The sequence below is a fragment of the Vipera berus genome, assembly GCF_964194415.1.
Source record: "Vipera berus genome assembly, chromosome: 6".
Lineage (NCBI taxonomy): Eukaryota > Metazoa > Chordata > Lepidosauria > Squamata > Viperidae > Vipera > Vipera berus.
Genome location: NC_138208.1, coordinates 84,252,464 through 84,264,682, shown reverse-complemented (window position 1 = coordinate 84,264,682; position 12,219 = coordinate 84,252,464). Strand labels below are relative to the sequence as shown.

At 42.5% G+C, this 12,219-nt stretch overlaps 1 protein-coding gene across 1 annotated transcript in view; it reads right to left on the bottom strand.

The window, feature by feature from the left end:
- The window catches only part of IRAG2 (inositol 1,4,5-triphosphate receptor associated 2), a gene marked incomplete at its 5' end in the record, with an annotated part of 65,057 nt that overhangs the window by 5,317 nt on the left and 47,521 nt on the right, over positions 1-12,219 (bottom strand). Inside the window, 6 exons of the mRNA XM_081330669.1 lie at positions 490-527; positions 2,252-2,399; positions 4,471-4,602; positions 5,704-5,844; positions 8,358-8,385; positions 11,226-11,286. Of these exons, the coding sequence (XP_081186795.1) occupies positions 490-527; positions 2,252-2,399; positions 4,471-4,602; positions 5,704-5,844; positions 8,358-8,385; positions 11,226-11,286 (548 nt within the window). The remainder of the gene's footprint in view (positions 1-489; positions 528-2,251; positions 2,400-4,470; positions 4,603-5,703; positions 5,845-8,357; positions 8,386-11,225; positions 11,287-12,219) is intronic.

Below are 12,219 nucleotides of genomic sequence, written 5' to 3'. Positions count from 1 at the left end.
GACTCGTGGACTTCAACTCCCAGAATTCCTGAGCCAGCATGGCTCAGCATGGAAACCTCTCCCTTTCCCCTCAGCGTGGCTGGCTCAGGAATTCTGGGAGTTGAAGTCCACCAGTCATAAAAGAGCCATGGTTGCCTACCCCTGATTACACTCTAGAGAGGCCACCAATTACAGGATTCTGTTCAACATGAAGAGGAGCAATTTGGGAAACAAAATAAAACTAAAAACAAAAACCAAAGAGACTGAATTGAAAAAAACCTGGCCACAAAATAGTGCAGGTTCAAGGCGTTATGCAAGAAAATGGTGCCGATGTTCAGGGACGTAATTGGAAATTTCAGGAGTCAGTTTATGCATTTCGCGAGGCTGCAAAAAAGGGGGTAAAAAGAAAAGAAGAAGAAACTGCAAGGATTGCTCGAAAGCATCGCAATCGGAAGGCAAGGGGCCACACAGAAGAGTGTGCAGAAAGCAAGACGCTTGTAACAAGGGTACCTTGAGGGAACCAGAGAGTTTTCTAATTGAAGAGTCGTCTGGAAGTGCAAGAGAAATGGAAGAAGGTACGTTAACCAAGGAAGCAATGGCTTCAATAAAACTAGAAGAGGGATTTGTAGGACAGTGAATCTCTGTAGCTGAGTCTGGATCGAGGGGATGGAATTGGTTTGGAGAAGGTGCCCAGAGTGGGCTCCCCTCTTTGTTGCTGAGATCATGCCCATTTGTTTGCCTTTCCTTGGATGCCTCTCCCTGGCATGGCGAGTGAAGACCAACAGATTTGAAGATCAGCCACAAAGCCTCCCCGCCATGACACCTGCCTCAAGGCAGCATCCTCCAACGCCAGTTGTCCCGGAGGTGCTTTTTCAAAAGGCAACTGGACTTTGCTTTTCCTTCAAGACGTTTCACTTCCCACCTGGGAAGCTTCTTCAGTTCTGACTGAACGGTGGAGGACAGGAGGGTTGATATTCCTGGCAGTCATCTGGTCGTTAACGCAGAGAAATCTCCCAAGCAGCTTCAATGATCCTCAGAGAGAGTACTAACGACCAGATGACCGCAAGGAATATAAATCCTCCTATCCTCCACCGTTCAGTCAGAACCAAAGAAGCTTCTGGGATGAGCAGTGAAACGTCTTCAAGGAAAGTCAAAGTCCTGTTGCCTTTTGGGGGGGGGGGGGAAGCACCTTTGGGACAACCCTGACCTGGTTCAGGGGTAGGCAACCTGGGCTCTTTTATGACTCATGGACTTCAACTCCCAGAATTCCTGAGCCAGCAGGTCTATCAAGAAGGTCCCCATGAACAGAGGAACCTGCCAGGTAAGGAAGAAGTAGGACCAAGATGTCAAGAGGAAGGTCAAGAGGATGGCTACAAACTGTGACTGAAACCTCACCCCTTTTTATAGACAATATGCCTTAAAAGGGGTGGGGTTTTGGTTGCATGCTTGTGGCTGTTTTGACCCTCCCCTGCAGGCAGGTCTGGAATTACAAATCAGAAAAATAAAACCTGTTATTAGGAAGCACTAAGACCCCTTTCCCTTTGCCCCAGTCAAAATCAACTACGTTGGGTTGATGGATGGGGCTGTGTTTCATAGAAAAGGCCGAGCATGATCACGTAATAAAGGGAATAGCTGAAGGAGACCCCATTGTCTGATTTGAGCCTAGGGGTAGGCCATGCACAACATGTCGCATGAATGCACTTTCACATGTAGTAGTCATCCTAAGGTAAAGGTAAAGGTTCCCCCGCACATGCGTGCTAGTCGTTTCCGACTCCAGGGACTGGTGCTCATCTCCGTTTCAAAGCCGAAGAGCCAGCGCTTGTCCGAGGACGTCTCCGTGGTCATGTGGCCGGCATGACTAGACACCAAAGGTGCACGGAACGCTGTTACCTTCCCACCGTGGTGGTCCCTATTTTTCTACTTGCATTTTTACGTGCTTTCGAACTGCTAGGTTGGCAGAAGCTGGGACGAGTAACAGGCGCTCACTCTGTTACGTGGCACTCGGGATTTGTCCCGCCAAACTGCCGACCATTTGATCGACAAGCTCAGCGTCCTAACCCACTGAGCCACCGCGTCCCTGTAGTCATCCTACTCAGCATCTTATTATTTAGACCAGGAGTCTCCAAACTTGGCAACTTTACGACTTGTGGACTTCAACTCCCAGAATTCCCCAGCCAGAGTCCCGATTCAGACCACCAATCTTGGACTCGAGAGAAAAGGCGGGAAAGATGATGTAGCCATCATTTCAGTCCACGTCAACCTTGGCTGTTACCTCGGTCCCCCAGAGAGCTGAAAGACTTCTCATTCTGGAGTAATAGCTCCTTCAGCTCTTCCAGTTCTGCGTGCTCTCTTGCGTATGTACGCTTTAAATTTTCCACGTGCTGAATCATCACTTCTACTGCCTTACTGACCCGGCTTTCCTAAGGAAGAAAAGGTAGGGAAGGACAGAAGCCAACTGGAGACTTCAACGACTGTTTTGTTGGGGGAAGTGGAAAGAAAAGCGGGTATCAGCATGATCCTACACCAAGTGGCCCATCTTATTTTGGGTGAAAGAATTCAAAGGCTTGGTACCCAAGCCATCCCACGTGCTGTGTTGTTTTTCAAACTCTGCAAAGCCTGGGATTCCAGAGAAGGTTGAGAAGATGTAAAAGTCAAATTGGCTCAATTCTGGAGACTTAGGGATGACCTTAAGAGGACAGGAAAGAATAAAATTCAAGTATCTAAAAGTTGAAATAAACTCAACAAGTATTGGGGCTCCACCTTGACGCTAGTGGTGATTTATGATGGTCTACTGGATTCTCTAACCACAGTTGCCTTTGATGGTGGGGATGGTGGGCCAATGGTTGGGCTGACTGCCATGTAATTTTTAAGGAAAAGAGTATGGTGGTAAGGTATGTAGGAGGAGGGGTTCTGTGCCAGCCACTTACTAGAACAGGGGTCTTCAAACTTGGCCCTTTTATGACTTGTGGACCAACTCTCAGAATTCCTCAGCCAGGCACACTGGATGGGGAATTCTGGGAGTTAAAGTCCACAGGTCATAAAAGGGCCAAGTTTGAAGACCCCTGTACTAAACAGTTCCTATTCCTCTCCTTATCACGGATGAATAAGAAAGATAAACTCCCTATTTTGCTCAAAGAACAGTGTGTGTGACTCAGTGAAAGACTGGCAAATTCCACATTGTATGTACCATCTTTTCTACAAATCAAGAATTACTGCTGGATCAGTAATGCTAAAAGCGATTCTCTAAAAGCTCGAGACACCTTGACTTGAATATTGTCTTGGAGGAACAGATATTACAATAAGCAGTTCATCCTTTTCAAACTTCAGGAAAATAAGATTTTGAGATGCCAGAAGGATTCTTCAGGCAAAATGTTATACAGAACATTTCAGTTGCAGGGCGTTTGGGGTAAGATGAAAAGCTTCTTTACAGGTTAAAAGATCAACTAAAATATTGTAAAGACACGGTGCTTCTATTCATCTCTAGAACTTCCCAATTACATTAGACCAAGTCCAGTATTTAAAATTCTTGAACAACAGCTTTACTGTACCTCTGTAATGTCTAACAGTAATGCTTGGACTTTCCTAGTAAATCAGGATTAAAACTATCATCAACATAATGCGAAGGACAATCAGAAGAATATATGCCTTTACAGATTGCATGAAGTAACAAAAGCCACAAAGTCTGCATCAGAAATGTCTTTGCAGATTTATTCAAACTTATAGAGATTCAACTTGCTCTTTTGAATCAATCTAGATGTTTTTTTTCACTAGAAACTTAAGAATATTAAGTTTCTTATATCCTTATGTTTGTTTCCCCTTTTCCTTATCTTCTTGTTTCATTTTTCTTTCTGGCTTATTAACTTCTCTGCTACCTTGCTCCACAAGCTTTCAAAATCCCCACATCATTTACAAACAGAATTTGCTAAGATGGGATTTTTCCAGAACATTGTTTCTCAAGTTTGGCAACTTTAAGATGGGTGGGTTTCAACTCCCAGAATTCTACAGTCATCCATACTGACTGTGGAATTCTGAGAGTTGAAGCTCACCCATCTTAAAATTGCTAAGGTTGAGAAACACTGTTCCAGAATCGACTTTCAAAGAACTTTTCATTTTACCCTATCAGTTCAGACCTCCAAAGATCTGGGAACATCCTGCCAACTCAACCAAGGGTAAGGAATATTCAGTCCTGTATAATTTTTTTCCTGCGTGATTCTTTGAAAGAATGGGACACCTATAAAATCCAGCCAGGTGGCAACGTCTAACCAACTCTGCTCTGTGTTGACTAGCTAAGTGAGGCCTGATCTATCATTGTGAAAGAGACAAAGATACCCCAGGAGTGTAGGTTGGTTTGAGTGTTAACCCCTGCCTTCCCCACATGTGCATATTGGAAAAAGACAGCAGGTGTGTCCATGAAGTTGCCAGGAACCAAACTCAACTTGGAGAAGAACTTTTTTAAAAAAATTCTTTACAATTTTGGATCAGTCAACCTACCTGATGAACAGCTCCCAGCATTTCTGCTTTGCTAGCAATCCTGGTGGCATGCTGATCCAGCAGGTCCAAACTCTTCTGCAGCTTCTTAACTATCTCCTGCACCTGATTATCTTCACTTAGAGAGGCTAAAGACTGAAGAAGGAACAGCCAGTATGTGCATGCAAAAATAAAGAAGACAAGCATTGTGCTTTATACGAATGAAGATAATGAATGGGACAACCTCTGAATGAATGAATGAATGAATGAATGAATGAATGGGATGACCCTCTGGCAAGCTCTCTCTTTTAGCTTTTTAGCCTTACAAATGATTTTTGAAACTTCTGTTTGCAACAGGAGTATAATTGCCGTTCATATCAGTAAGCCCGCCCACATACAGTACAGAGAAATATCTTTGTCTGTGGCTAAAGATTTGTACAACCATGTCTGTAAAGCAATATTAATTAATAAACATTAATAAATGTCTATTAAGGATTAGCCCAATGCCTCAAGGTACCTTCTAGACTAGGGGTCTTCAGACTTGGCCCTTTTATGACTTGTGGACTTCAACTCCCAGAATTCCTCAGCTAGCATGCCTGGCTGAGGAATTCTGGGAGTTGAAGTTCACAAGTCATAAAAGGGCTCAGTTTGAAGACCCCTGCTCTAGACACTAGAGGCCGAGTTTTCCTTTTGTTAGTCCAAGACCTTCACCATTATCCCACACTAATCTCCAGTCCACAACACAGGCCTTTCAACAGTTCCAAGAAGGCTTCACACACCCATTTGCACCCCTCGGGTGAGCCTGAAGACACAGATAAGCCTCCAGGTAGCATCATCAACTTGCTAAAAGAAGGCCAATGACCAGCTGTCTGCAAGGAGCATAAATCCTTTCATTCCCCATCATCCAGTCAGAGCTGAAGAAGCTTCTCAGATGAGAAGCGAAACGTCTTCAAAGAAAAACAAGAAAGTCCAGTTGCCTCATGAAAAAAGCACCTTTGGGATAACTTGACCTGAATGACTGAGACTCTCCACAGACATATCCCACACTAGCGCTTACTATCCTGGCCTCCTTGGCAGAATCAGCTTCCTCTGGGTCCCTCTGCTTCCGACTTAGATACAGGACATTTGCTGCTATCCTTTACTCTCCCACTTTACGAATGGCCAAAGCTGAGAAAAAAACTGATCTAGAAGTTAAGTCTGCCTTCGCCCTCTGAAGCAATAGATGTATACGACAGAACCCATCTTCCTCCTTCTTACGTCAAGTAGTTTCAAAGCACCAGCAATTTCTTTCCTCAGGCTCCCTTCCGCGAGATCCCGAGATCGTTCTTCAAGCCTGAGTCTCTTCTCTAAAGTAAAGAGATCACATTTGAATCCAAGAGACAGCCGTAGAAATTCTGCCTGGAGAACAAAAGAGGAGCAGACATCCTTACTAGGCAGATTACCAGTTGATTAATCTCTCTCTGTGCAAAAATAAAATAATAAAATAAAATAAAATAATAAAATAAAATAAAATAAAATAAAATAAAATAATAAAATAAAATAATAAAATAAAATAAAATAAATAAAATAAAATAAAATAATAAAATAAAATAATAAAATAAAATAATAAAATAAAATAAAATAAAATAATAAAATAAAATAAAATAATAAAATAAAATAATAAAATAAAATAAAATAAAATAATAAAATAAAATAATAAAATAAAATAAAATAAAATAATAAAATAAAATAAAATAATAAAATAAAATAAAATAAATAAAATAAAATAAAATAAAAAAATAAAATAATAAAATAAAATAATAAAATAAAATAATAAAATATAATAAAATAATAAAATAAAATAATAAAATAAAATAAAACAATAAAATAATAAAATAATAAAATAAAATAAAATAAAATAATAAAATAGAATAAAATAAAAATAAAATAAAATAAAATAAAATAAAATAATAAAATAAAATAAAATAAAATAAAATAAAATAAAATAAAATAAAATAAAATAAAATAGTAAAGTAAAGTAAAGTAAAAATCTATTATTGCTTCCAGCAGGAAAGAATCTCAAGTTGAATTCCGGATGATCTTGGGCCTAGAAATAAGGAAAAACTTTCTGACAGTGAGAAGAAGCAACCAACGGAACAGCTTGCCTTCAGAAGTTATGGATGCTCTATCACTGGAGACTTTCAAGAAGAGACTGGACAACCACTTGTCCGAAATGGTATAAGGTCTCCTGCTTGAGCAGTGGGTAGGACTAGATGACCTACAAGGTCCCTTCCAACTCTTGTTATTCTGCATCTGTATCTGGGTGGCAATGCAGGAGGTGCCAAATGTTTCAATTCAATGTCAGTTCAATTCCGAAATAATCCACATATAAGGTCAAACCAACCGTTTGAAGTGTGAAACGGGCTGTTTCAAGCACACTCCAAACTTTTTGATTTTCGAATGCTGTCCTGCTCTTGAAACAGACGTATTCGGAACACAACACACATCCAACTGCTGGGGAGGCTCTTTTCGCATTTACAGTGGTTGTATTCCACTCCGAAAAGTGTCTTCATGCTCAAAATCAGATTTTTTAATTCAAAGAGTTCAACTCAAATAGTTTTGCGCACGGTTAATTTAATAAGCAATAGAGGGCACTAGTGCCCAAAGTAACTATTTGTTTCACTTATTTACATTTAGTTAAACACTAATCCTGGGAGTTAATTCAACACTGAGGGTTTCCTAAGACATTCCTGTTTGTTAGTTCATGAATTCCAATGGCCCAAACCTACCTCAAATGGAGAAAGTATCACCCTGACATAGAATATAAACAGATGGAACAAAGAAGCTCAAATTAACATCCTGTCTCCAGTTAACCAGGTCCTAACCTGCCACCTTGTCTTAGGAAATACTAGCAGATGCTCAAACTGAAAACATTGGACTCGTCATGATCCCACACACAAAATCCTGCTTCTCTTCCCCCAACCCCCCTGGAAACACCGCTAAAAAGTATGAGGATATACCAAGTAACACCAGCTGCCTGCAATTAGTGCAGGTTCGAGTCCCACCAGGCTCAAGGTTGACTCAGCCTTCCATCCTTCCGAGGTAGGTAAAATGAGGACCCAGATTGTTGGGGACAATAAGCTAACTTTGTAAAAATGCCACTTGGGGTGGGGCCGAGAGCCCTAATAAGCAGGCATATACATAGAATGAAGGCTATTGCTAAGCACATTGATTTGTGCTTCTTAGATTGTAAGCCGCCCTGAGTCTTTGGAGAAGGGCGGGATATAAATGGGATTTTTTTAAAAAAAGAGGAGCAGTGGTGGGATTCAAATACGTGAACAACCGGTTCTCTCCATGAATGCCACTTCTGGAAGTTTGTTCTGGGCCTCGGAGGCCCAGAGGAGGCCTCCCAGGCCCAGAAAGGCCATCCGGAAGTGGCATCCACACATTTCCGGCTGGCCGTTCTGAGCCTGGGAGGCCTCCTCCAGGCCTCTGAGGCCCAGAACGGACTTCTGGAAGTGGCATCCACACACTTCTGGAGGGCCGTTCTGGGCCTTGAAAAAAAGGGCTAGACTAGAGCTTCAGTGGATGCCATCCAGTGGTGGAATTCAGCTGGTTTGCCGAACTGAACAAAAAATTAGCTACCAGTTCTATTGAACCGGTGCGAACCTATTAAATCCCACCACTGAAGAGGAGGTAGAAAAAGCAACAAACACACCTATTATTATTATTATTATTATTATTATTATTATTATTATTATTATTATTATTATTATTATTATTATTATTATTAACAACTTATATACCGCCCTTCTCCTGTAGGACCCAGGGCGGTTCACAAGGCGATTAAAACAATATAACAATACAAAAGTTAATAACAAATTAAAATAAATTAAATTATCCTTAATTAAAATCTAAAACCCTATGCTTACCTCCACTTCTTTCTCATTGGGACAGCCACTGAAATGAGAAGAACAAAAGGAAGGATATTAGTAGATACACAGACCTGAAATATCCTTCTAAGGCCAGATTAAGATTAAGTGGAACTGCAATTCTCCAAATTCCTCATTTAATAACCATTCTGGCCAAAAGGCCTGGAGTCCCAGCACCACCACATCTCAAGGGGGTCAGGGATCTCACAAGATGGAACAATGTCTACTCGAAGGGAATATCTGCAGACCAATCCTTACGCCCTCGGGAGATGGAACAAACTGCTGACATTTCAGTTGAACAGATCCACAATGGCACATCAACTAAAGCACAGACTATGGAGTTTTAAAGCAGAATACCTGGTGAGGTACTCCAGGAAAAGCCACAGAGTCAGAAGGTCCTCCAGGAAAAAAAAAGGCTTTAAGGAAGATTAGGAGGCAGATTGCAAGCAGTGTTGGCACTGGAAATAACCAAATGTTGAGACTCTAGAAGGAGTCTCAACATCAGCTGCAGAGAAGAGCGACAAAGATGATTAGGGGACTGGAGGGTAAAACATAGGGAGAACAGTTGCAGGAACTGGGTATGGCTAGTTTAGTGAAGGGAAGGACCAGGGGAGACATGATAGCAGTGTCCCAATATTTAAGGGGCTGTCACAGAGAGGAGGGGGTCAACCTATTTTCCAAAGCACCTGAAGGTGCAGACAAGGAACAATGGATGGAAACTGATCCAGGAGAGATTCAACCTAGAAATAAGGAGAAATCTTCTGACAGTGAGAACAATCAACCAATGGAATGGTTTGCCTTCAGATGTTGTGGGTGGAGGCTTTTAAAAATGAGACTGGACTGCCATCTGTCAGAAATGGTATAGGGCAGGCCAGGGCTTTTTTTCTCATAGAACGCTCAGAACGGCATTCCGGCATCTTTTTTTTTGCAAAAAAAAGCTCCCTCTATTGCAGGGGTGTCAAACTGCTGTCCCGCAGGCTGGACGTGTCATCTGAAAGCCGTGCCCACCCCATTGCTGGCAATGGCAAAACCGTCCCGATACGTTGCGCGACGTCACGTGACATCGCGAGTTTGACATGTCTGCTCTATTGGCTTTAGGAGTAGGCAATCTTGGCTCTTTTTTATGACTCGTGGACTTCAACTCCCAGAAATCCTGAGCCAGCCACGCTGAGGGGAAAGAGAGAGGTTTCCAAGCTGAGCCATGCTGGCTCAGGAATTCTGGGAGTTGAAGTCCTTGAGTCATAAAAGAGCCAAGGTTGCCTACCCTGCACTAGAGGAGGACAATAAAATTATTTACAAGGTTACTTCTTTAGGAACTAAACTTTTAGAATCTAAAACAGCTAATTCAAAAAAGCCAACAGGAAAGAACCTCACATTTTTCATCTGCTTCTGTCTTTTGGAAGGTAAAATTAGATAACAAAATAATCTATTTCCTATGTTAACATCTCTGCAATGAAATCAATAAAGGTAACAGGAAAGAAATGGTTTCCAAGCTGAGCCATGCTGGCTCAGGAATTCTGGGAGTTGAAGTCCACGAGTCATAAAAGAGCCAAGGTTGCCTACCCCTGGTATAGGGTCTCCTGCTTAAACAAGGTGGTTGGACTAGATGACCTATAAGGTCCCTTCCAACTCTGTTATTCTGTTCAGTGGTAAGCTGCATGGGGCAGAGAGATGCAACTTCTCAATGCTCGGGGAGACTGAAACCCAAGGACTACACAGTTCTTGCAGGAAGCCAAATCAAGCTGGGAGGAGAGGAGGGATTTTATTGGGATGTTTAATCCAGGAAGCCTCATTCTGGTGTCACAGGGCTCCTCTAGCATCTAGTTTGCACTCACAGTAAGTTGCACGCATCCAGCAATAATAAAACAGGGCACTGCGAAAAGAACGGTAACATCCTGATGCGTTTGCAGGCTAAAGAAATTAGAAGGCTGGGATGGATGTTTCTATGGCTTTGCATTCCATCCTTCTTTAGGAGATGCAGGTAGCCCTTGACTCACAGCAGTTCATTTACTGACCGTTCAAAGTTACAACAGCACTGAAAAAAAGGGACTTAGGACCGCTTTTTCACACTCCAGCACGCCCATGGTCACGTGATCAAAATTCAGACCCTGGGCAACTGATTCATATTTATGATGGTTGCAGTGTCCGGGGGGGGGGTGGGGTGGTGGTTTTCATGTGATCCCCTTTTGGGACCTTCTGACAAGTCAATGGGGAAGCCAGATTCATTTAACAACCATGTTACTGTAGGAGATGTGACCAGGCTGAGACTGAGGGAGGGGTCAAAGGCGTCATCGGTCATGAGTCCTTGAGTGCCCACAAGAGATCTAAGCCCAGCCCACCTTGAATTCTTTTCTGTTCTGAATTCCCATGATTTCACGACCGTTAGTAGCTCAGATTCCTGTGGGGAGCTTAAGTTTGCACTAAATCTTCGTACTCATCTGAACAGCCCGAATCTCCCGATTTCCCCGGCACGTGCTAACTTAACCACTGCAGTGATTCCCTTAACAATTGTGGCAAGAAAGGTCGTAAAATGGGGCAAAGCTCAGTTAATCCCTGTCTCGCTTAGCCGTGGAAATTTTGGGCTAAGTTGCGGTCGTGAGTCGAGAACTGCCTTTATTTCCCACAAATATTCCAGACAAAAGAGAGGCTCGGGCTACTAGACGGGCGAGAAGCTTGATACTCTCTGCATGCGTAGAACCTGAACAGGGGCATCCACAGGGGGTAGACAAAAATGATGGCATCGAGAACGGTGCAAAAACAAAGCTGCAGCACACGGAAAAAACAGGCTAAGCACCGGGCACACTGCTATAGTCATTTTACGGGCTCCCCCCCCATAACTCGAGTGTATTTTTGAAACCTGATACTTACTTATCCTGGGGTTTTTGGCACACGACACTGCTTGACAGATCCTGAGATGAAGATGGATCGTCTGCAAAAGAAGAGAAGCCGCGAGCATTGAGATGGCTGTCTTCTGCCGATGCTCTGCTAGGGCCCACTTGCATGAGTGGAAAACTCCAAGAAGACTCTCCAAAAGCTCAGATCAGACCCCTGCAGTCAGAGGAGACTGTTTTGTTCATGACTATTATTACTCTTATTACAGAACTCCTTCGGTGCCTGCAAAGACTACAAGTTGGGAGGGAAGATTATTTAAGTGGAGGTCCTGGGGGAAATCAGCCCCCCACCAAACCCCGAGAAAGAAAACATTTTCAGAATATTAAAAGGCAGAATTATTATATTTCCCCAAAGGATCTTAAAGGCAGAAACCAACACACCCCCGCCCCCAATTCTCTCTGCCCCAAACAGAAACCAGGTCTGCAGAAATGCAGATGTGATAATCTTGTAAGAAAGATTGGAGCCAGGAAGCTTGGATGACAAAGATCTCTAGAATCAACAATCCCTCATACCCAAAAAATCCAACACAGGACAGTCGCACCCCCAGGGAAGCAGGATGTGACCTTTGGGACATAATAGGATTAACCCACCACCATCAGAATACCAGAAAGGCACACTCAGACTCAGGTCAAAGTTCATGCCACAGGAACAGCTCCCCCCAAAAAGCTCAAGAAGGTATTAAAACCCACCACTCCCTGCTACATGTGGTCACTCTCTTTTTCCAGAGGCATCTTTCTGTCTGGCTCTCCTCTTCAATAAACTACAACCTTCTTTTTAAAGTGGTCTCCATGTTGTTTATTCCCAGCTTGGACTGGACCTGATGAAGGTTTTTCTTTCAAACAGTCCCAAAGGTGCTTTTCCCAAAAGTCAACTGGACTTCCTTGGTGTTTTCCTTTGAAAATGTTTGGCATCTCATCCAAGAAGCTTATTGGATGAGAAACAAAATATTTTTAAATTAAAAAACCCTCAA